Genomic DNA, 23,747 nt, shown 5'->3' on the forward strand with positions numbered 1-23,747 from the left:
CTAAGACTTAAGCATTTTTCTACACAGATCATGAACTGTATTGGCATTGTTACAACCAGTCTGTCATCACTCCTCAAAGTTTATTTTATGTTTCCAGTGGTGACTGTACACACATTATTGTTTTTAGCTTAATTTACCTTACAATTTCTTGGCTGTTACTACTTGATTTCTGATCGGGAATGATGTTTGGACAGACCCAGCCCATTAGCGGCTGTGCTTGAACACTGCCTCTCTTTTGGCAGGGAGCAGGTGACTAATGCTGAAAGCGTATTTCCACTTTTGAAGTCAAATTTGAGAAAACCACACTATAGGTTTGTTATGTGTTTATTTTCAAATAGCATGCCTAAACAAAATGTAAAACATATTTCTTACCTTTTGAATGTTTCTAAGGAGAAGGTGCAGTTTTATCAAGGTTACGTGATAGTTTACGCTTTTGTTTTGTTTTTTTGAGATGTGCAAAGAGAGATCACTCAAACATTGTATGGATAACATCCAATTAAGTAATGACTGATACAGATAAACAAATTTAATAATATGAAAAAAATTTAACAAGAATACTTAGCTATAGATTCTTTTTCCCCCAGAGTCCTTCATCATTGCGGCATGGCACAGCTGAAGTTTTAGGCTCCATGAACACTAAGATGCTCAAAACGGCCTGGATATAAAAATGCTAATATTTAGCATTGTTTGCAGTGTTTAGGAGAATGATCATATTCACAATGCACATAGTGCACATTCAGGGCCACTCAGGATCCCTTCATCAGACATGCACTGATGAAGGGATCCTGCACAACTCCAAAATGTTGCACAATTTCACTGTGATGCAATCCATTCTTCAATAAAGATTTTGGGACATTGTCAATGATATTGCTCAATATGTGCATTTGAATAGAAAACTAGTCACTGGAACATGCATACAAAGTAGTATTAAATGGCTCTTTTTCTAAATGGTCTAGCAGGTTGTCCTAAGACCAATTTAGTGTAACTTTATACTTCTATATATTTATAAATAATATAGAGTTTTGAATAAATAGTCCAATCTCAGTGTTAGTTGATGATACCAAGCTATGCAGGGCACCGCGTTCCTCATAGGATTAAGCAACTTTACAAGAAGACCTTTATAAAGGCAAGTGCAGTTACGTATATGACTGATGAGGTTTAATATTGAAAAAATATAAACTTATGCAAATAGGTGTTTAAGTTGTGTATGCAAAATACCTAATAGAGGGAGATACTCTGGGGAAATCAAAGACGGAAAACGATCTGGGAGTTCTTAAATAGAATGCAATGCCAAGCTGCAGCAAGCAAAGGTAGCAGGGTACTATCATGCATTAAAAAGGCTATTTACCCTTATGAAATAACAAACAAGAAGTAAGACAGCTAGGCACTTTCCTTGGTAATACAAATACATTTTTTATCAAACCTATGTTTTTTGCTTCCTTTGCCTACACACAATATTGGACAGGTTAAAAAAGAGTTCCAGGAGATGCTCTGCATCTTTTTTTCTAAGGCCATATTTAGAACATATGATTCATTTTTTGAATATAGCCTCAAATATTAAAGCATTGAACTAGGCATAAAAAGTACCATCATCCAAATATTATATAGAAAAAAGGGGAGGCTCTCAGGTAAGCAACTTCTTAGTGTTACTTCTGATTCACATGTATAAAAAATATGTCTGTAAATCTCTGTCTGTTGTTTCTAAATATATTACCTGTCTTATTGATTATTCCTCCTGACAAATCGGCCTTTGGACTGCGTAACTAGTAGAGGATTGTTAATCTGTGAGGAAAACTCCATAACCATTGGGAAAGTCTACAAGTATCTGTATACTGTATTGAAATTTCCCTTTCCACTTTTATATTGAGATTGTGTAATCTGTATGTCTTTTATATGTAATAAATTATATTTTTTTATTCCAAGTTGATTATTGTTTATCAGTACTGGGATAGTCCACAATTTTTCATTTCGGTCTGCGTGTGTGATTGGACAACCTCAGCAACTGTCCCCACCCTCCCTCCTCCCCTTTTCTCCATATTTAGAACATGATGGGAATTTGTCAGGGAACATCATCCTCTAACTACCTGATCATGAGCCCATGTAATATTTAGCATAAGGAAAACCTTCTTGGTCATGCTTTTTGGTGGAATCAAGGACCATGTTTTTTTAAGATTTCCATGAATTAAAGAAAAATATCTAACAAGAGTTTGATCGCATTTATACATTAAAGGACATGGCAGAAACTAGTTTTTGCAGCATTTTAACCTGAAAACGTACTCCCGTGGGTAGCTTATTTTTGCAGAATTGTTACATAGTAGGTGAGGTTGAAAAAAGACCCAAGTCCATCAAGTCCAACCTATGTGTGTGATTATATGTCAGTATTACATTGTATATTCCTGTATGTTGTGGTCGTTTAGGTGCTTATCTAATAGTTTCTTAAAACCATCGATGGCCCAGCTGAGATCACCGCCTGTGGAAGGGAATTCCACATTCTTTCCGCTCTTACAGTAAAGAACCCTCTACATAGTTTAAGGTTAAACCTATTTTCTTCTAATTTTAATGAATGGCTACTGGCCTTGTTAAACTCCCTTCCGTGAAAAGGTTTTATGCCTATTGTGGGGTCACCAGTATGGCATTTGTAAATTGAAATCATATCCCCTCTAATGCGTCTCTTCTCCAAAGAAAATAAGTTCAGTGCTCACAATCTTTCCTCATAACTAATATCCTGCACACCCTTTATTAGCATTGTTGCCCTTCTTGTACTCTCTCCATTTCCAGTACATCCTTCCTGAGGACTAATGCCCAGAACTGGACAGCATACTCTAGGTGCAGCCGGACCAGAGTCTTGTAGAGCAGAAGAAGTATCATTTTATCTCTGGAGTTAATCCCCTTTTTAATGCATGCCAATATTCTGTTTGCTTTGTTATCAGTAGCTTGGCATTGCGTGCCATTGCTGAGCCTATCATCTACTAGGACCCCCAGGTCCTTTTCCATCCTAGATTCCCCCAGGGGTTCTCCACTAGTGTTGAGCAGAATATGCCATATTCGATTTCGCGATATATCTCGAATATATATTCGAATATTCGAGATATATTCGCTAAATTCGAATATTCGTGATATTTTATCGAAATTAAATGATTGCGATTTTTCGCTATTGCGAATGCGAAAATAATTGCGATTTTTTGATAACTGCGGTAGGAGCACTCTGATTGGCTCAGAATATTCGTGATATTTTATCGAAATATCGCAACATGCGAATGCGATATTTATTGCGCAATTTCGAGAAATGCTGGAGGAGCGCTCTGATTGGCTCAGAATATTCGTGATATTTTATCGAAATATCGCAACATGCGAATGCGATATTTATTGCGCAATTTCGACAAATGCTGTAGGAGCACTCTGATTGGCTCAGAATATTCGTGATATTTTACAATACAAAATAATTGCGAATATTCGGCAAATGCGGAAGGAGCACTCTGATTGGCTCAGAATATTCTTGATATTTTACAATACAAAATAATTGCGAATATTCGGCAAATGCTGTAGGAGCACTCTGATTGGCTCAGAATATTCTTGATATTTTACAATACAAAATAATTGCGAATATTCGGCAAATGCGGAAGGAGCACTCTGATTGGCTCAGAATATTCTTGATATTTTACAATACAAAATAATTGCGAATATTCGGCAAATGCAGAAGGAGCACTCTGTTTGGCTCAGAATAATCTTGATATTTTACAATACAAAATAATTGCGAATATTCGGCAAATGCGGAAGGAGCACTCTGATTGGCTCAGAATATTCTTGATATTTTACAATAGAAAATAAAAAGTGTTTTGCATTGGTGGTGATTCTTTACTCTATCCATCTGTCACAGCCGTTTGTCAATCAAACACCTTGAAGATTGAACACGTTCATGCTGCATGCTTTGGACTTTTTTTCACTTCACATATCAAAGACATTTTTATGAAAGATTATTTTTCTATTATTGGGACTATATTTCTTTATATATTTGTTTCACTGTGTATTTCACAAGTTATTTGCGCTTGCTTATTTTATAATTTGCCCACATGTCTTGTCACTAGACATATTTTTTATTCTTGTAGAGCGACTCCATTTTCTGTCTTGTATTAATTTATGTTGTATAACATTTTTGAGTTGCTGCTGTATTCTCCCCTTTTTTAAGGTATGCGCAATTTTTTCCTTCTTACAAAAAATAATAATATCAAACATACAAATATTCATAACATACACATACACAAAGCCCCCCCCTTTTGCATCAGAGACAATCAGAGTTCTCCTACCACAGTTATCGAAAATTCGCAATCATTTTCGCATTCGCAATAGCGAAAAATCGCAATTTTTTTTTTCAATTTGGCAACATAAAAGGATCGCCTCAGCTTAGCTACTCGGCCCAGGGTCTCTAATCATACCAGCAATGCTTTTAGACGTCGATAGGATGTGATCTGTTTTAAAAATCAAATTGAAAAAATGTGAATATTCGGAATTGCGAATATTCACCGCGAAATTCGAAATATAGCGCGATTTCTCGAATATGCTATATTCGAGTCGAATATTCGCAATGCGAATATTCGTGAGCAACACTATTCTCCACCCAGTGTATAGATTGCATTCGTATTTTTGCCACCCAAATGCATTATTTAAAATTTTTCTACATTGAACCTCATTTGCCATGTAGTTGCCCACCCCATTAATTTGTTCAGATCTTTTTGCAAGGTTTCCACATCCTGCGGAGAAGTTATTGCCCTGCTTAGCTTAGTATAGCCCGCAAATACAGAGAGTGCACTGCTTACCCCATCCTCCAGGTCGTTTATGAACAAATTAAACAGGATTGGTCCCAGCACAGAACTCTGGGGGACCCCACTACCCACCCCTGACCATTCCGAGTACTCCCCATTTTTGACCACGCTCTGAACTCGCCATTGTAGCCAGTTTTCAATCCATGTACTCACCCTATGGTCCATTTCAATGTACCTTATTTTGTACAGTAAACGTTTATGGGGAACTGTGTCAAATGCTTTTGCAAAATCAAGATACATCATGTCTACGGGCCTTCCTTTATCTAGATGACAACTCACCTGCACATTGAAGGTTAAACGATTGGTTTGGCAAGAACGATTCTTCATGAATCCATGCTGATTACTGCTAATGATACCGTCCCTTATCATCCCCTCCAAGAGCTTACATACTATTGATGTAAAGCTAACTGGTCTGTAATTCCCAGGGATGTATTTTGGGCCCTTTGTGAAGGAAAAATTGTGGAGGTTTTTCATTCAATTAAAATTACAGAGGTATGTTTTGTTTTGGCAACCCTTGAGGAACAACACGCATCGATATAATCAGATAGCACACTTTATCACTTCAATGAAAAGGGTTTCCGATTTATCTACAATAACCCCAATGTAAATGTATTGACCACTGTTCAGGGTATATATCCAAGGTTTTCAGCATTTTGACATCTACGAATGACAAACTTCCTTATATAGAAAAATGGGAACAGGATAAAATGGGGACAGGGTCTTGGACCCTGCGGGGTAGCGAAGACTGGCGCACACCTTCCTAATAGACGCCAACTACAAAGTACTAATGCAATGGTACTTGGTCCTCACCAGAATTACCCAATGGGTGCGGGGAGCCTCCCCCATGTGTTTGAGGGTGCGACCAAGAGGGAACGGCATATCACGTTTGGTGGATGCGCCCAAAAGATTGTAGATACTGGATCTGCATCTACAATTTTATCTATTTCCTCATGGGGACTAAGTTGACGAAATCCCCGCGACAGGCACTCTTCGCACACCCTGTTGGGGGACCCCCGAGACCCACCCAACACCTAATATCCTTCATTTTTACAGCCAGAATAACGATCGCAAGATCTTTGAAATCCCCAGTGCCATTTTTTTGACCCTTTAAAGAACAAATTGTCCTGGATAATGTTAAATTAATGCCTCTCTGCCATCCTGCAAGACAAGCTTCCCTGATTTGAAAAAAACTGGGACCCCTGGATCACCTATATGACATGGACAGCCTTGTGAGATCTGAGGCTAGCCTCATAGTGCCTTAGGAGAAGCTCACTGTTTCTTTCCCCCCTTTCTTCTTTCTTTACACCTACCCTGTTTCTTTTCTTTCTACTTATTAAATTCTTTGGGTAGTATGGAGAGCAGCAAGGGGCCTGTGGTCGACCACTATCGGCCCCACTTTAGTTTAAGGGCCGTGTACGTAAACACAAAGACCAACTGCCATGACTGATTAATGGCTGAGACGACCCCTCGTCTTCCATGGGAGCATCTTCCGGCCATGCAGTTCCTCTTTGGAGGATGTCTCCTGTGCTCCTAAGAGCCCCAATTAGCCTTATACCGGTTCTTTAGCGACCAATAATGTTATTATGTACCGGTACTTATCTAATTTGTATTATTTGGTTTTATATCTGTACGGTTTATAACCTTAATAAAAAATGATTGGAAAGGATGAGGCTGCCATATCATTAAAACTCTAAGAGCTGTTCCTGGCTCACCGCTTAAAATTGGATATACAAATGGACAAATGGAGGGTTGCTTTTCTTTAACCTACCAGTTGAGTAGGTTCATTTTTTATTCAGATCACTCCCACGCCTTTATGTTTGTAATCTGTAGATTATAAAATGCACCTGCTCACTCACAGAAAACCAGATACTATAAACATCCTGCAGACAATAATGATATTCAATCCTGCTATGGAAGTTTGTATGTTTTGGTGATGACGAATGCAGACATAGAGGAAGTTACACAGTACGAGCCTCAGGAAGTACATTACCAGTGCCCCTGTATGGAACTGTGTCTAATCTGCAGGAAATTACACAAAACTCAGCATGAGGTGAATTATTTTACTCTTGCACAGTTGCAGTGTTTAACGAATAGTAGTAGTAGTAACTCACAACAAAATGCTTTCACTTGTTGTCTGGGACGGAAAATTCATCAGAGAAGATGAACAATTGCATATACCGGTAAGCTTTCGGGATCATAAACTAAGCAGTTGTTATTTTTTTCTATTTTTATTTACAGAAATGGCTTTGAGAACACTTAAAGTAAACTTTATGAAGCATGAGAATGCCTGTAATCATAACACGGCTGATTATGACAATCCACACCTTATTCTGAGAAGAGGACAGAAGTTCACTTTGAAGGCTTCCTTCAGTAGGGCAGTGACTCCAAGGGACAACATTGTCTTGCAGTTTACTACTAGTAAGAACATAACATTATCCTTCACTAATGGGTGATAACTTAGAGCCAGCTTTGCCTTTGACAATATTGCAAGACATGATAAGGAAATTATGTATATACAGTAAAACCTTGGTTTGAGAGTAACTTGGTTTGAGAGCGTTTTGCAAGACAAGCAAAGCATTTTAATAAATTTTGTCTTGATATACAAGCGATGTCTTGATACTCACAACTGAGTATAAAAGAGAAGAGCCTCCAAGTGTAGCAATATGGTTACATGTAATGAAGGTACAACATTTAGCAACTTATTGCTACCCTTGGAGGTGCCTCTCTTCTCTTTTATACCCTGTAAAAAAATGCTTTGATATACAAGTGCTTTGGATTGCAAGCATGTTTCTGGAACCAATTATGCTCGCAATCCAAGGTTTTACTGTAGAGGGGAATTCATCAAAACTTGAGCTGACAGAATCTGGAGTAGCTATTCATGGCGTCAGTCAATTTATATATTTAATTTTCAAAGCTAAACTGAACAAGCTGAAGATAGAAGCTGATTGGTTGCCATGCACAGCTGCACCAGATTCTGGCAGCTCCAGTTTTGATAAATTCTTATTTAAGCCTCACTGGCTGTCTTTCTACCTAATTTGTATGCTGCTATAAAATGTACATTTTTATTTTTATCTGAAACCATTGTTCTAATGCTGGCTTGAAGGTTTTTTTTTTTTTTTTTTTTTTAAGAAACATGTAGTGTGTATTGTTTAGAGGACATTCAAACATTTCTCAGGAAGCCATATCCCTCTAGAGCAGTGGTTCTCAACCTTGCTAGTGCCGTGACCCCTTGATAAAAATTTCCCAAGTCGTGGGGACCCCTAATAGTAAAATTATTTTCGTAGCATGGGTTGTCAGCACTCAAGACAAGACAAGTAGTTTGGCCCCTAACCCACGGACATTTAGCGCTCCCTGGGTACTATTTAGGATGTACCACTCTTTCCCTTTGTTCTCCTTTCTTTCCCTTTTATATCTCTCTATCCTGATTTCTTGTTTTTATCCCCCATCCCTCTCTAATTTCTTGTTTTTTCTCCTATTCTTTCCCTCACTTTTTCTTTGTACCTCCCCCTCTTTTCCTCTCCCTTTCATGTATTCTCTATTTGTATTCCTTCTCTTACTCCTTGGTGGGGAGGTGGGGGGGAATGGGATGAGCTGCAGTTCTGGCGGGGGGTTTGGGATGAGTGGCAGTGCTGGTGGGGGGAATGGGATGAATGGCAGTGCTGGTGGGGGGAGTTGAAATGTGTGGCAATGTTGGGGGGAGTTCTGATTGGCCAACTTAGGTGCTCTTGATCAAGGTCATCTGCTGATCTGAGAACTGTAGTGGGGACTTTTAATGGCAACTATAATCACAGGTAGTGTTACTAATTGTGTCTCCGAATTTGTGGTGTCACGTAGCAGTGACACCTATGCTGAAATCAGGAGATAGGGTCTCCTTCAGTCCCTCCCACTTCCCATTTCTCACCAGTTTGCTGATTTCTAGTCTCTGCCCCCAGCCATGCCTTGAACTGAATGGGCGACTGCGAAAAGGGTGAGTGGGCGGCCGCGGGCTCTAAGAACAGCCCAGCTGGGTGGCCACAGGCTCCAGGGACAGTCCTGCTGGGTGGCCGCAAAAAGGCTGTGAGAGTGGTGCGGGCTTCAGTAACAGCCCAGGATTTGGTGACCCCTGGCAAATCATCATTTGACCCCCCAAGGGGGCCCCAACCCCCAGGTTGAGAACCACTGCTCTAGAGAATGTGAAAGCCTAAGAACAATGGGAGAGATTTACTAAAACTGGTGTACACAGATTCTGGTGCAGCTGTGCATAGTAACGAATCAGCTTGTAACTTCAGCTTGTTCAATTAAGCTTTGACAATAAGCCCCCATTCACATTGACTGCGGCTTTGAAATCGTGCAACTTCATCTGAAATCGCACAATTTCAAAGCCTCATCTCAGTGGGACTTCGGGTGCGACTTGGAAGACATCTCTGCGGCTTAATGCACGGATGTATATTAAAGTCGCACCCGAAAACACCAAAAGTAGTACTACTATTTCAAATCAGTGTGGCACCACAAAGTTGGCGTCGCACCAATTTGAACAGTGCCACTGCCGGCAATAGGATTCGACTTGTTATGCGTTTTGACTTGTCAAATAACAGGACAAGTTGCTCCAATGTGAACGGGGGCTAAAACCTAGAAGTGGATTTGTTATTATGCACTGCTACACCAGATTATGTGTGCACCAGTTTTAGTAAATCCCCCAATTGTGTAGTTTGTATATATTTTCTTTCTTTTTTAACTATTTTATATTCTCATTTTAAGTCTGAAGGTGGTGCTCTAGGCTCCTTTTAACTAGTCTTCCAGGGCATCCTTATCTGCTTTGCTACACAAAAAAAAAGCCTGCAGTTTACTTAGCAGTCATGCACCCCCTCTTTGAGGACAAAAAGAAAGCTTCCTGTCAAGAGGGCTCCATAAAAATGGTGCTGTTTTGATTATGTGCCCCAGGTGCACACAACGTTACATATTTCATTGCATATGATTAGTAAAAAAAAAAAAAAAAATGTGTAGCACATCATTTTAAAAACTTGTTATAAAGTTGACCCCACACCATTATAGTTTCTCTTCAAGCAACATTTTATGTAATACATTCTGTTTAAAACAGTGTAATTGCACCTAAATAGCAAGGTCTGCTTATTTAGTTTGCCCTCCTGCCCCGAACCTTGTTAAAACACTTTATTAATCTAAATGAAAATGTCTATGGGGAAAAAAAAGTTAAATTACCTTACCTCAGGTTTGGCCATGAGTGCCTATGCAAGGCAACGTTATCCTCTTTACTGCAAGATCCTGGAGAATGTTGGGTAGCCCAAATCTCGAAGATGATCCTGTATTGTGCTGCAACAACTTCTTTAAATATTTAGCGTACTCAGCATTCTCCAGAATGATGATATCACTGCCTGCACCACAGAAACCAGGTGAAAGGTAAGTATATAATAACTTTTTTCCCTTCAGATTTTTTGGGCTAATGTAGCATTTCAGCAAATCAGAGGGGGGCACACTACAAAAGAAGACTTTGCTACTTTGGCATCCAGACACTGCTGGGAGGCTTTGGTAACCTTAAGCGGACGTTTACTGACTCTTAAGTTAAAGTGGATGTAAACTCACTCTCATCCTTTCTAAACTACTGCCATAGTGCTGATCTATAAGGATATACATGTCTCCTGCATGTATCCTTACCTGTCAAATGTCTCCCCTCTGTCTGTTATTAAACCTGAAAAACTGCAGATTCTGTGGGTGGATCTGTTGTCTGGAGCTCGGTGGGTGGAGTCGTGATGTCAGTAGACTCCCCGCCCACCTCTACACTCCCCTTATCAACATGCATTTTTTCCTGTGTATTATTTACACTGAATTCTGCTACGATCACTAACATGCAGTCAAAATCCAGAAAAGTAACCACATGACTTCAGAAAAGGAGTGGGGGTGGAAATGAAAAAATAATGCCTGTCTCAGGCTAGTGCATGAGATATGTAAATAACCTGTCATTCACAGCAAGTAGGAAGAACGGACAAAAGTTTTCTCCTGTTTGTCCGTTTATCTCACTAAAAAAAAGAAAAGAGGATTGCTCAGAGCTGGATTAACTCTTTGTGGCAAGACTGGGCACAGATGATAGGAAATCTACTATATATTGTGACATCATAAAAAAAAAAAATTGGGTTTACATCCACTTTAATCTTTTTTTAGAGATCAGTACAGAACACTTAATACAAGAATAGTAAGATTATTCCCGTAAAATGATTTAATATTCTTATTTACAAAAAAATATAAAAATATAAAAATGAATGAATTATTGAACATAATTTTCATCTTTTAGGCCCTCGTCCTTCGAAAGCAAATGGATCACTTGTACATGTTAATGTAACTCCAGCTGCCCTTAAAAAAGACTGGAGTGCGACAATCTCCGAGTGCAATGGTAACGAGGTAATTTCAACAGGCTTAATCAATTTATTCATTTAGCGCTTAAAGTTGAACATTAACACACCTCGGTTTTACAGGAGGGATTTAACATTCCAGTAATTCAAAATGCTCTGGCAAGTCAGAGTAATGTATGTGTTGTTATTTCCATCTATCAAATGTTATTATCTCAAATTGTCAGGTGTTTATTACCTAAATAGGTTTCCCAGCTAACAAAGCTTGAGAACCACTTACACTTTCAGTATGTACAGTATAGTGGGTTTTAACATTTTTGTTTCCAAAATTTGTCATTAGGACTACAATAAAAAAAAAAAAAATCATATTAATTTTATGCAGTTTTCTTTTTAGCCAGCAAGTAGAGCTCTAGTGACCTTTTCACATGTGAAGCATTGTATCACTCTCAGCTATGATAGAACAAGCAAGTAAACCTGTACATTACAGCAGGTTCTGTTGTAGCACATTTGTCTCCTGCACCCTCTATTAATCATCTCTCTTTTTAAAGCGTTTGTTAACCCCCCCCCCCCCCCCCCAAAAAAAAAAAATGGATCCTTCTCCTTTAAAGCATTTTATACAACACAGTGCTTGTGCTGTGTATTTTGGATCCCTGTAACACCTAAAAAAATTGGCTGATCCTACCAGTTTCTCCCCCTTCCCTATGTAAACTGACCATGATAATCATGGCTGCTGAGCCCTGACACAGTGGTCAGTTTGCATGCCTCAATTATCCGCAGCCCTACTCTCCTGTGTGTGTGTCCTCTTCTGTCCTCATTCCCCCCTGTGTGTCACCTAGTGACAGTGCCGCCACATCCCCCTCCTGCTGCAGGAATAACAAATTTAGCTGTATACTATCCATTCTGTCTATTGATGAAGTGCCCATCTGTCTCTGTGTTTTATAAAAAAAAATCCTCCTTTACCGTATGTCACGGCGGCTGTTGGGGATCACGTGACAGGCCATGTGTCCTCTCTCCTATCCTCCTTACGTCCCGCTGATGTCAGCGGGGGAATCATGGCCCCTCCCGCTGCTTCTGTCAGACAGACAGAGAGGAAACATGGCCGGTCACATGAGTGCCGGGAGCCGCCGTGAGATACGGTAAAGGAGGATTTTTTTTAAATAAAACACAGAGACAGGGGGGCACTGCATTAAGAGACAGAACTGAGTATGTACATTTGTGAAAATGGGTGAAGAACCACTTTAAGCAGGGATGGACTGGCCATTGGGACTACAGGGAGTTTCCCGGTGGGCCGATGGCTCAGTGGGCCGGCTTCAGTGACAGCGGACCACGCCCCCCTCCGCTCCTGTCTCTCCCTTCCCGCAGCGCTCACCTCCTCTCCCTCCCCGCAGCGCTCACCTGGGGGGAAGAGGGGGCTTGGGTAGCCGGGGGGGGGTGCGGGAGTTGTCCAGCCGCCATGGGAGAGACCTATCAAAGTAGGCCAGTCTGGATGAAGTCCAGGGCCACATTTTTGTCCCAGTTCAGCCCTGACTTTAAGTATCCCTCTTCTCTTTTGCTGGTGACTACCTTAAATTTTACTGGTAATTGGCACACTTTACTATCTACTGGAGAAGGGTATGACTGTCAATTAGCAAGGTCTTTGCCTTTCTTTCAATAAAGGTAATTATGACAACACTTTTGTTTTCTAATATGTTTATCTGAGTGTCTGATGTCAACACTGAACACTGATCTCAGGAGGAGTTCCATGTGGTCTCTTGTTGCCAGTGACAGCAATGTTGGTATGTCATAGACTATACCTGTTAGCATACCTCCCAACATTTTGAGATGGGAATGGGGGACACCTACTAGCAAAGGTATGTAGGCATAGGACACGCCCCCTTTCACACCCCCTTAAAGGTGAATTAGCAAAAAAAAGTTTATGAAATCCAAAAGGGCTTTTTTTAACACTACTATTCCTTTATATTGGCTTTTAAAATTTACAAATGCAGCAATTTAGAAATTAGATGAAAAGTTTAGCACTGTGAGACACTTTAAAAAGTGCATTTTATATACAACTATATAGATCAGGACAAATGAGGGGGGAAGAGGGACAGAGGGACATTGCTCCGAATCAGGGTCAGTCTGTCCAAATCAGGGACAGTTGAGAGCTATGCTGTTAGAGCAAGGGCAATGGAGACTTAAAGGAACACTAAAGGAAAACTTTTTTTTAAAATAACAAACATGTTATACTTACCTCCACTGTGCAGCTCGCTTTGCACAGAGTGTCCCCTAACCCTGTCTTCTGGGGTCCCTCGGCGGCTGTCTCGGCTCCTCCTCGCAAAAGCTTTCCACCTTCATGCGAGCGAGCTTGCATGGTGGAAAGCTTTTGCGAGCGCGCTCCCGTGATACAGCCACCGACTGTATCACTCGGCCCGCCCCCCGGCACACCGCGTCATCTGCTGTGATTGACAGCAGCGCCAGCCAATGGCTGCGCTGCTATCAATCCGTCCAGCCTAGCCAATCAACGGCCAGGCTGGGAACCAAAGAGGATCATGTGGATGCACGCAGGACTTTTGAGGGGTCAGGTAAGTAAAACGGGGGTTCGGGGGGCGGTACCGTCGGATGTTTTTTCACCTTAATGCATAGGATGCATTAAGGTGGAAAAACATTTACCTTTACAACCCTTTTAAGTCTAAGAAAAAAAATGTCATGTGTTATCATTCTAAAAGATTACCATCCTAAAGCTGGACTCCAGGCACACACCTATATACACAGATTAAACACAAACAGTATATGGGAACTGTCTATCTGTGAACATATTTAAGATTCTGATGAGCTACTCTTGACTGGTGATCAAGGCATCACTAGCGAAAAGCTTTGTTAAACAGTACTGCTTGGTCACTAGTCTGCCCTAGTCTGCTGATAATGAGGAGCAACAGCAAACTGATGAAGTAATCCTTCTGCTCATCACTACTGTAAGCATGATAAGGGAAGGCATTCTGCAATGCCAAAGAGTGTGACTAGCTTACAATGCTACCCTCCCTCCTCCAGTCTGAGTGCAACAAAACAGGAAATATCAGGAGAAATACCATGAGTACTAATTTATTTAGAATATATTTATATGTTTGACTGGAGTTCAACTTTAAATAATGGTTCCTTTAACAAATATGATGTTGTAAGAAGGAATGCATTGCTTGAAAATAACATCTATATTTTCTTTTTGAAGTATACCATCACCGTCAATAGTCCCGCTAATGCAATTATTGGAAAATACCAGCTAAGTGTAATAACGGGAAGAGGAGTTGTATACATGGCGGGGGATTGCCCCATTTACATCCTATTCAACCCTTGGTGTGAAGGTAAAACTTTTACTGGCTGAATGTCAGAGTATAATAGTAGGTTATACATTGGGACCACCTACATAGGAGCAATACCATAGGATGTCAAACACACATTTTCTGCAATGTATTATATGTTGTAGTACAATGATTTCATATGCGAGAAACATATAAAGCAGCCAGGGTTTGGTTGACATGTTTAGTGTAGATTGTTAATCTTAGATTGTGTGTCAGACAAGTCTGTTTAGAAAGGTGATTAAAGCGGTAGTTCACCCTCCTTCACCCCATTATTCCATTACTTTCGGCATCGTAGCGCGAGCTACGGTATGCCGGTCTTAAATTTTTAATCCCCGTACTCACTGTGCTATTGTTGATTGAAGAATCTCACTCTGTAATCTGGTGGCCACTCTCCCATAAGGGGTTTAGGGAAGACAAATAAAACAGCTTGTGCCACATAGCTAAAGCCTGCAGGATACTGTAGGTATTACGGTTTTAATGAGCTGACTACCTTTTATACCAACCAGTCTGGTCAGGTTTGGCATGGATCCGAGAGCAGGATAGCCAAGTATGGCATTGATCCGAGAGTAGTATGGTATTGATCACATAACTGGATGGCCAAGTATGGCATGGGCCCAAGAGATAGATGGCCACATATGGCAAGGGCCCAGGAGATGAATGGCCACGTATGGCATAGATCCCAGAGCTGGATGGCCAAGTATGGCATGGGCCCTAGAGATGGATGGCCACGTATGGCATGGGCCCAAGAAATGGATGGCCACGTATGGCATGGGCCCAATAGATGGATGGCCACATATGGGCCCAAGAGCTGCATGATCTAATCCTTTTCTTGATGAGAGTGGATATCAAGAGTTTAACTTAGTGTTGTGCATTAAAATAAGACATTTGGTTAAAGGCCAATTGAAGTTAAATTTAAATAAATAATATAATGTAGATACACTGAGAATACAGCAAAATGGTAAATTTCTTTGGTATGGAACCTATTTTAATTCATGATGGCTGCTCTTTGTGGTTCGATGCCTCCTGCTTAGTAAGACCTCTACAATCATCCAAATTCATGCACTCTACTGATTGTACTCTGAGTAAGCAGGGGCGTATTCCCATTTTTATATCCATCTCTACTGGCTCTTAAAGAGGAAGTAAACACTGTTTTTTCTTTTCTTTTTTCTTATCTGTAAATTAAGGCATAATGTGCGAGTATGCATTGCCTACTAGCACATTATGTTAAACTTACCTGCAAACAAAGCCCTCGTCATCCCTGCTGGAGGCCGCATATTTGCTCATTTTCCTTCCAGGTCCATGGACCGCACGGGCAGCCGTTCCTTCAGAGCGCATGCGTCAATGATGTACTCGGCACAGTATACAGCAAATATCTCCTAGACTGCGCCCGTTTAGGAGATATTTACAGTACTTATAGGTAAGTCTTATTATCGGCTTACCTATAGGTACAAAGAATACATGAAGGTTTACTTCCTCTTTAATGCATCCAAATTCTTTCAATGTAATAAACATGATACAAGCTACAACTAATAAATACATTTTATATTTTTAGATGATGCTGTATACTTGGCAGATGAGGAGAAAAGAATGGAATATGTCCTAAATGACACTGGATACATCTATGTGGGCACAAGCTCTAGAATTACTGCTAGGCCATGGAATTTTGGACAGGTATGGACCCTTGGTTGTATACTGTGAAAATTAGCTTAAAATTGATAAGCGTGCAATCAGGTGATATTTGCACATAAAATTATTTAATGTTTATGGAAAATTCAAATGTATATTTTAATAAAATATTATAATTAGACTGTAACTATACCTCTCACCTCCTACCTATAAGTGGTAGGAGGTGAGAGATTTACCTATCCATTTATTAGGGTGGCTTTGATTTCCAGCAACAGCTGAGCCACTTATATACTGTACAAACTCAATCAAGATTATTGATGGGCTAGACAAAACAGAAGTTAAACCAAAAGTATTTCAAATATAACAAAAAAAGAAGCAAATAAAATACTCCAGCTTCGCAAGCAAAGCGCAATCTAAAACATATCATCGGCTATGAAAACATCCACAGATATCTTGCAGCACCGCTCCCCAAATCAAATCCAAAAAGTGATTGCTATAATAGCCGAACACCACATAAAAAAGGATGCTCCAGCTATGATACAACAGTATACATTATAAGATCATTGCTCAGTAGACATGTGCGATTCGGTTCGTAACTAATAGATTTTCATACGAATTTGTTAGTATTCGTAAATTCGGATCAATTCGAACATCCGAATAGCTGAAAGAACCAAAATATGAAAATTCCGAAATTGCGAATAAGCAAAATAACGAACATGCGAAAATATGAACTTACGAATGGACAAACTTACGAAAATACGAAACACCGAAACAGTAAAAGAATGGAAATTACATCTATAACGAATGATTTGCATTCGGTATTTTCAATCCTTTGTCTGTTCGGAATTTTGTATGTTCGTATTTCATTCGTGTGTTCGTAATTTTGTTTGTTCGTGTTCTCTAATCGTTCTTTTGAATGGACAGTGTAAGAAAGTGTATCTTAAAGCGGGAGTTCACCCATTTATTTAATTTTTGCCCTTTTCCCCTTAGATTCCTGCTCGTTCGGTCTAGGGGAATCGGCTATTTGTTTTAAAATATGATCCGTACTTACCCGTTTTCGAGATGCATCTTCTTCCGTCGCTTCCGGGTATGGGTCTTCGGGAGCGGGCGTTCCTTCTTGATTGACAGTCTTCCGAGAGGCTTCCGACGGTCGCCTCCATCGCGTCACTCGTAGCCGAAAGAAGCCGAACGTCGGTGCGGCTCTATACTGCGCCTGCGCACCGACGTTCAGCTTCTTTCGGAAAATCGTGACGCGATGGATGCGACCGTCGGAAGCCTCTCGGAAGACTGTCAATCAAGAAGGAACGCCCATTCCCGCAGCCCATACCCGGAAGCGACGGAGAGGATGCATCTCGTAAACGGTAAGTACGGATCATATTTTAAAACAACTAGCCGATTCCCCTAGACAAAACGAGCATTAATCTAAGGGGAAAATGTGCTCTCTAAGGGTGAACCTCCGCTTTAATATGTATGTTCGTAATTTCTTATGTTCGTATTTTCATTCGTATGTTTGTAAATTAGTTTCTTTGCTCGTAAGTTTGATGTTCTCGAATCGTTCTTTCTAATGGGCAGTGTAGTGTGTGATGTATCTTACTTAATATCTTAGCCAATCAGCTTATCTCTTTTGTGTCTGAGTCACAATGCATTCCTGAATCTTTTTAGATTCAGTTGAGGAGGAGACTGAGTCAGGTCTCGTGACTGAGGGAGTGGACTGGGAGTAAGTACAGGACTTTCTTAGAAATTAAGCCAGATACACCCTCTCAAAATGGCGTACAGGGGCGGAGCGGAGGCTATAGCCACGTGTTGAAAACTAAAATACATTACGAATAACTGCGGTGTATTTACGAAAGTACGAATACATTCGAAGCACGGTAGGAGGCTAAAGCCGCATGTTGAAAACAAAACTAAAATACGAGATTGCGAATGACCACGATGTATTTACAAAAGTACAAATCTATTCGAAGCACGGTAGTAGACACGAATCAATGAAAACAAAACAATGTTACAGATCAACGGAAAAGACAATTTCAAAAAAGTAACAAATACTAAATTATGAGTAGTGTAACGAATAAACTAAAATTATTATCTAACAAAATTACGAATTTCGAAGAAAATAAATTATGAACCATTCAGTATCAACAAAAATAAAACTGTTAGGAAAATACGAACGAGTCCGAATATTAAAACTCGCGTCTAACGAAATTACAAATCTTTACAAATCTACGGAAACGAGACGAAACAAAACAAATTTTTTTGTTGTGCACATGTCTATTGCTCAGGTGCCGATCTCATTAAGACTAGGGTTGTCCCGATACCACTTTTTTGAGACCGAGTACAAGTACCGATACTTTTTTTCAAGTACTCGCCGATACCGAATACCGATACTTTTTTTAATGTCATGTGACAGTGGCAGTATTTATTTATTTTTTTTACTATTTTTTTTTACTATTTTTTTTTTACAGTGATTTTTTTATTTATTTTTTTAGGGGGGGGGGGGTGAATTGTCAGTGTGTTTTTTATAGGGTTGTCCCGATACCACTTTTTTAGGACTGAGTACGAGTACCGATACTTTTTTTCAAGTACTCGCCGATACCGAATACCGATACTTTTTTTTAAAATGTGTCCCCAAATGCAGCCATGTCCCCCCACAAATGCAGCCATGTGCCCCCACAAATGCAGCCATGTCTCCCCCCATATGCAGCCATGTCCCCCCCCCCCCATATCCAGCCATGTCCCCCCCCATATCCAGCCATGTCCCCCATATGCAGCCATGTCCCCCGATATGCAGCCATGTCCCCCCATATGCAGTCATGTCTCCCCCATATCCAGCCATGTCCCCCATATGCAGCCATTTCTCCCCCCCCATATGCAGCCATGTCTCCCCCCATATCCAGCCATGTCCCCCATATGCAGCCATTGTCTCCCCCCCATATCCAGCCATGTCCCCCATATGCAGCCATTGTCTCCCCCCATATGCAGCCATTGTCTCCCCCCATATGCAGCCATTGTCTCCCCCCATATGCAGCCATTGTCTCCCCCCATATGCAGCCATTGTCTCCCCCCATATGCAGCCATTGTCTCCCCCCATATCCAGCCATTGTCTCCCCCCATATGCAGCCATTGTCTCCCCCCATATGCAGCCATTGTCTCCCCCCATATGCAGCCATTGTCTCCCCCCATATCCAGCCATTGTCTCCCCCCATATCCAGCCATTGTCTCCCCCCATATGCAGCCATTGTCTCCCCCCATATGCAGCCATGTCTCCCCCCATATGCAGCCATTGTCTCCCCCCATATGCAGCCATTGTCTCCCCCCATATGCAGCCATTGTCTCCCCCCATATGCAGCCATTGTCTCCCCCCATATGCAGCCATTGTCTCCCCCCATATCCAGCCATGTCTCCCCCCATATGCAGCCATTGTCTCCCCCCATATGCAGCCATTGTCTCCCCCCATATCCAGCCATTGTCTCCCCCCATATCCAGCCATGTCTCCTTACCTGCATCCCGCTGCCAGCCCGACTGGTTAATACGCGCAGGGAACATTACAGCTTTGAATAGATGTAATGATTCGCTCCGTGCTGCGTATAGACACTCCCCCTTGCTCCGGATTGGACAGTTCACCCGAGCAAGGGGGAGTGTCTATACGCGGCGGGGCGGGAAAGACTACAGCTATTCAAATGAATGCTGTAATGTTCCCCGCTCGTATTAACTAAGCGGGGATGCGGCGGGATGCGTCGTAGCGGGGAGATGCGTCGGCGGGGGGTATTCTATTTTGGTATCGGGGGTATTTGCGGGAGTATGAGTACTCCCGCAAATACTCTGAATCGGTCCCGATACCGATACTAGTATCGGTATCGGGACAACCCTACATTTAACAAAACAGACCCCCCATGAAGGGGAAAAAGTAGACAGGCACTTGGGTACAGATTCCCTTCATTGGTCAGAGGTCTTATCAAACTTTGACTGGGTGTTATTAAGGGTACACAAGAGTTTATCATTAATCATTATCCAGTTGAATTTTTGAGTAACGTTTTCAAGTGAGACCACCATAGAATGCATTAAGGTGAAAAAACATGAGGGTTTACAACCCCTTTAAGGCTCGGTTCACAGTGCCGTGACTTGGGATCCTACTTGTGAGACCCCAAGTTATGTGACATGTGAAATCTCATGTTAGTCAAATAGAGCTGTCCTAATTAGCACTACTGAAGTCGCTCCGACTTCAGGAAAGGTTTCTCCGACTTCAGGAAAGGTTTTCTGTACTACTTCAAGGCGACTTCTATCCGACTTCTATAATCTTTTATTCTATACTTCTATTAGTAGTATAGTAGTACTCAAGCCGCCAGGAAGTCACCTGGCAAAGTCGCAGTAAAAGTCACGTCACTTTGAGGTTTGCAAACGTGTGAACCAAGCCTAAATTATAAATGTTTAAAGTTTTTTAAGGCCTCTTTCACACAGATAGCCAGGGGGAAACAAAACAGGCAGTGAGCGTGTTATGCCCCCCTAACTAACTACCTAGAACCTGCAATTTAGCAGGAGGGGCCTGTTGACATTACTTTACTTTGTGTCAATTCTTGCTGCAGATTTAACATGGTTGAGTTGACAGCAGCACCTGTACAACGCATGCATTCAAGTCAATAAAACTGCATGCCTGGCTCACAAGTGCAGTGCATTAGTTCCAGTGATAATTGCCATTTGTTAAAAAAAAACAGAATTATGGCAGAAAAAAAAACAAGTGGTCAATCAAGTCTGCCCAATTTTTTTTCCTTTTTTATTTATACGTGTTTTTGTTAATTTTGGGGATTTTTTTTTTTTTTGCCTAAGTCTAGATCTATGTTTATCCAAAGTATGTTTGAATCTACTTACTGTTGACTGATGCACTACGTTTGCCAGAAGTCTATTCCAAGCACAACTACTGTTTTGGTAAAATAATCTTTCTATGATCAGTTTTGAACTTTCCTCCTGCTAGTTTGAAGTCTTGTCCCGTGTTCTTGATCTTGGCTTCATATTGAAATACTCCTCTCCTGAACCTTATTTACCCCCTTGATGTAGTTAATGGTTTTAATCATGTCTCCCCTTTCCCTTCTTTCCTCCAGACTGTACATATTAAGTTATTGAGGTATCTCCAGTTTTGTTGTATCCCTCAGTTTCTTTCTGAAGTGTGAGCTTCACCTAAGGCTGTAATATGATAAGCTATGTTTTTCTATATAAGGCTAAATTGGATATTTAAAAGGATGACGATAAAATTAGAACTGCGTCCACAATATTAAAATGAGACTATTAGTTAATACAGTGGCTAATAGATTTTGTCTTTATTTTCAGCATGAAGTTGATGTACTGGACTGTTGCATGTATCTTCTTGAGAAAAGTGATCTCAAAGCTTCAGCAAAAAAGGACCCGGTTGTTCTGTCAAGAAAATTCTCTGCTTTAGTACGTTGGATAGATACATATGATAGATCACATAACTAAATCTATTAGTCTTGAACCTACCTCTGATTTCTCAGTACTAGTCTTTAGAAAGCTTTTTACCATGAGGGTAAACTTCAAACAAATTTTCAGGTGTTTGGGAGCCCCTGCTACAATTTTTTTTATCTACAGCTCACAATCCCTTAAGCCCTGTACACACGAACGGGATTCTCAGCGGTATAAAGTCCACCGGGAATCCAGATGGGAAAACCGAGAACCTGCTCGGTAACTTTTCCAGTGTATACACGAGAGGTTTTCCCGTCGGGAAAAATGCAGGGAGAGCTTTGGCCGCGGTATTCCGGCCATGTGTATGCTCCCTTGCAGTGTTTCCCCATAGGAAAACTGCCGGTTTAAAACCGCAGGGAATCCCGGTGGGAAAACAGAGAGCAGGTTCTCTATTTTCCCGCCGGGATTCCCGGCAGTTTTCCTGTCGGGAAAACTGCGAGGAAGCACACACACACGGCCGGTTTTCCCGGCCAAAAGCTCCCTTGGTGGTTTTCATGGCAGGAAAACCGGTCGTGTGTACGAGGCTTTAGTGTGGTCAAAAGTTGGAGCTTTAAGAATGAACAAAGGTATATGGAATATAGTTTTCTTAGCCTATTTGACATCCAGAGCAGATCATTTTTGGACACCAACTTGTTTTTTTAGTAATAATCATATCTTATATTAATAAGGGCAAGAAATGAAATACACATAGTGCAAATTGTACTGCCCTTTTACATTGGTGGTCAGTAGAGAAATACCCTTTATCATCGGTGGTCAGTAAAAGTTCCTCCTTATGTTGGCGGTGGAAATAATTAGGTACCATCAGACATTGCTTAAAGAAAAACTAGCAACCTCTGGAGGAACCCTAAGCTCCCATATCAATTTGTTATGACAAGCTTATCCTAAATATCTTGATATCCTTCCACTGGTTTGGGATAGCTTTTATCACTGGATAAAAACGAATAGACTTAAAATGACCCTGTATTTGCCTATTCAGAGCAAAATTACAAATTTAATGGTTAGTAATTCAACTATGACTTGTGTACTGCTCTTTCACTCGCTCCCCCACCAACCAGCCTCCACAAATATCACTGCGTGAGTTCAGTGATGGCTCTGGATTGGAGCCTACCCAGCACTAAAGACTTTGCCCCTGCCCCAGGTTACAGGTAAGTGCTTGTAACCCTAAAAAAAAAAAAAAAACGTAGATCCTGTTCTTTTAAGGTATGAATAACAGCACAGAGCTTGTGCTGTGCAATGTTTCACTTCCTATCTTCCTTATCTAATAAACCTGGTTGATCCTACCAGTTTCTATGTCCCCTGCCTCTGCTGACCACAGTAATCATGGCTGCTGAGCCCTTATTACCTTGGTCAATTTACGTGCCTCTGTCATCTACAGCTCTCTCCTCTGACAGTTTCTCCCCCCTACCTCGCTGTCAGCATGAGAGCGCTTTCCTCCTTGCCCCTCACGCCACTTTTCAGCTGCATAATGCAGCACATATGCAGCACATATCCATGTATGCCATGCAGGTATTCTGCCATTAACAAAAGTGTAAGTGTTTGTTTAAAATGAAAAGGCGAAATACCTTTTCTGACCCCGCAGCTGTGCGGTCACGTGATTCCACTGTGCTGGCCGGCCTCCATCTATGGAGAGAAGCAGGAGGGGCTGAGATTCCCCTCTGCTAGCCGGCTGACGTCATAGGGAAATCTCTGCCCCTCCAGCTTTTCTCCATAGATCGGGGCTGGTCAGCACAAGGGGATTAGGTGACCGCACAGGTGCGGTGTCAGAAATGGTATTTTGCCTTTTCATTTGAAACAAACACTATGTCACGTACACACGGTCAGAATTCCCGACAAGAAAAGTTTGATGTGAGCTTTTGGTCAGAAATTCCGAGTGTGTGTAGGCTCCACCGGACTTTTTCTGTCGGAATTTCCGACAACAAAAATTTGAGAACTGGTTCTCAAATTTTCAGATGGGAAAAGTTCTTGTCAGAAATCCCGATCTTCTGTATGCAATTCCGACGCTAAAAAAAAACATGCATGCTCGGAATCAAGTCGATGCATGCTCAGAAGTATTGAACTTCATTTTTCTCAGCACATTCTAGTGTTGTACGTAACCGCGTTCTTGATGGTCGAATTTTGTGTGACCGGTGTATGCACACAAGTTTGAGGCAAAATTTAGTCGG

The 23,747-nt window shown here is 41.1% G+C and overlaps 1 protein-coding gene across 1 annotated transcript in view; it reads left to right on the plus strand.

The window, feature by feature from the left end:
- The first annotated feature begins 290 nt into the window (after positions 1-290).
- Positions 291-23,747, plus strand: part of TGM4 (transglutaminase 4) — a 44,025-nt gene continuing 20,568 nt past the window's right edge. The window contains exons 1-6 of the mRNA XM_040353137.1: positions 291-311; positions 7,059-7,238; positions 11,104-11,210; positions 14,361-14,493; positions 16,043-16,161; positions 21,436-21,543. Coding sequence (XP_040209071.1) covers positions 7,061-7,238; positions 11,104-11,210; positions 14,361-14,493; positions 16,043-16,161; positions 21,436-21,543 — 645 coding nt within the window. The 5' untranslated portion in view covers positions 291-311; positions 7,059-7,060. The remainder of the gene's footprint in view (positions 312-7,058; positions 7,239-11,103; positions 11,211-14,360; positions 14,494-16,042; positions 16,162-21,435; positions 21,544-23,747) is intronic.

Source organism: Rana temporaria, chromosome 5 (genome assembly GCF_905171775.1).
Source record: "Rana temporaria chromosome 5, aRanTem1.1, whole genome shotgun sequence".
Taxonomy (NCBI): Eukaryota; Metazoa; Chordata; class Amphibia; order Anura; family Ranidae; genus Rana; species Rana temporaria.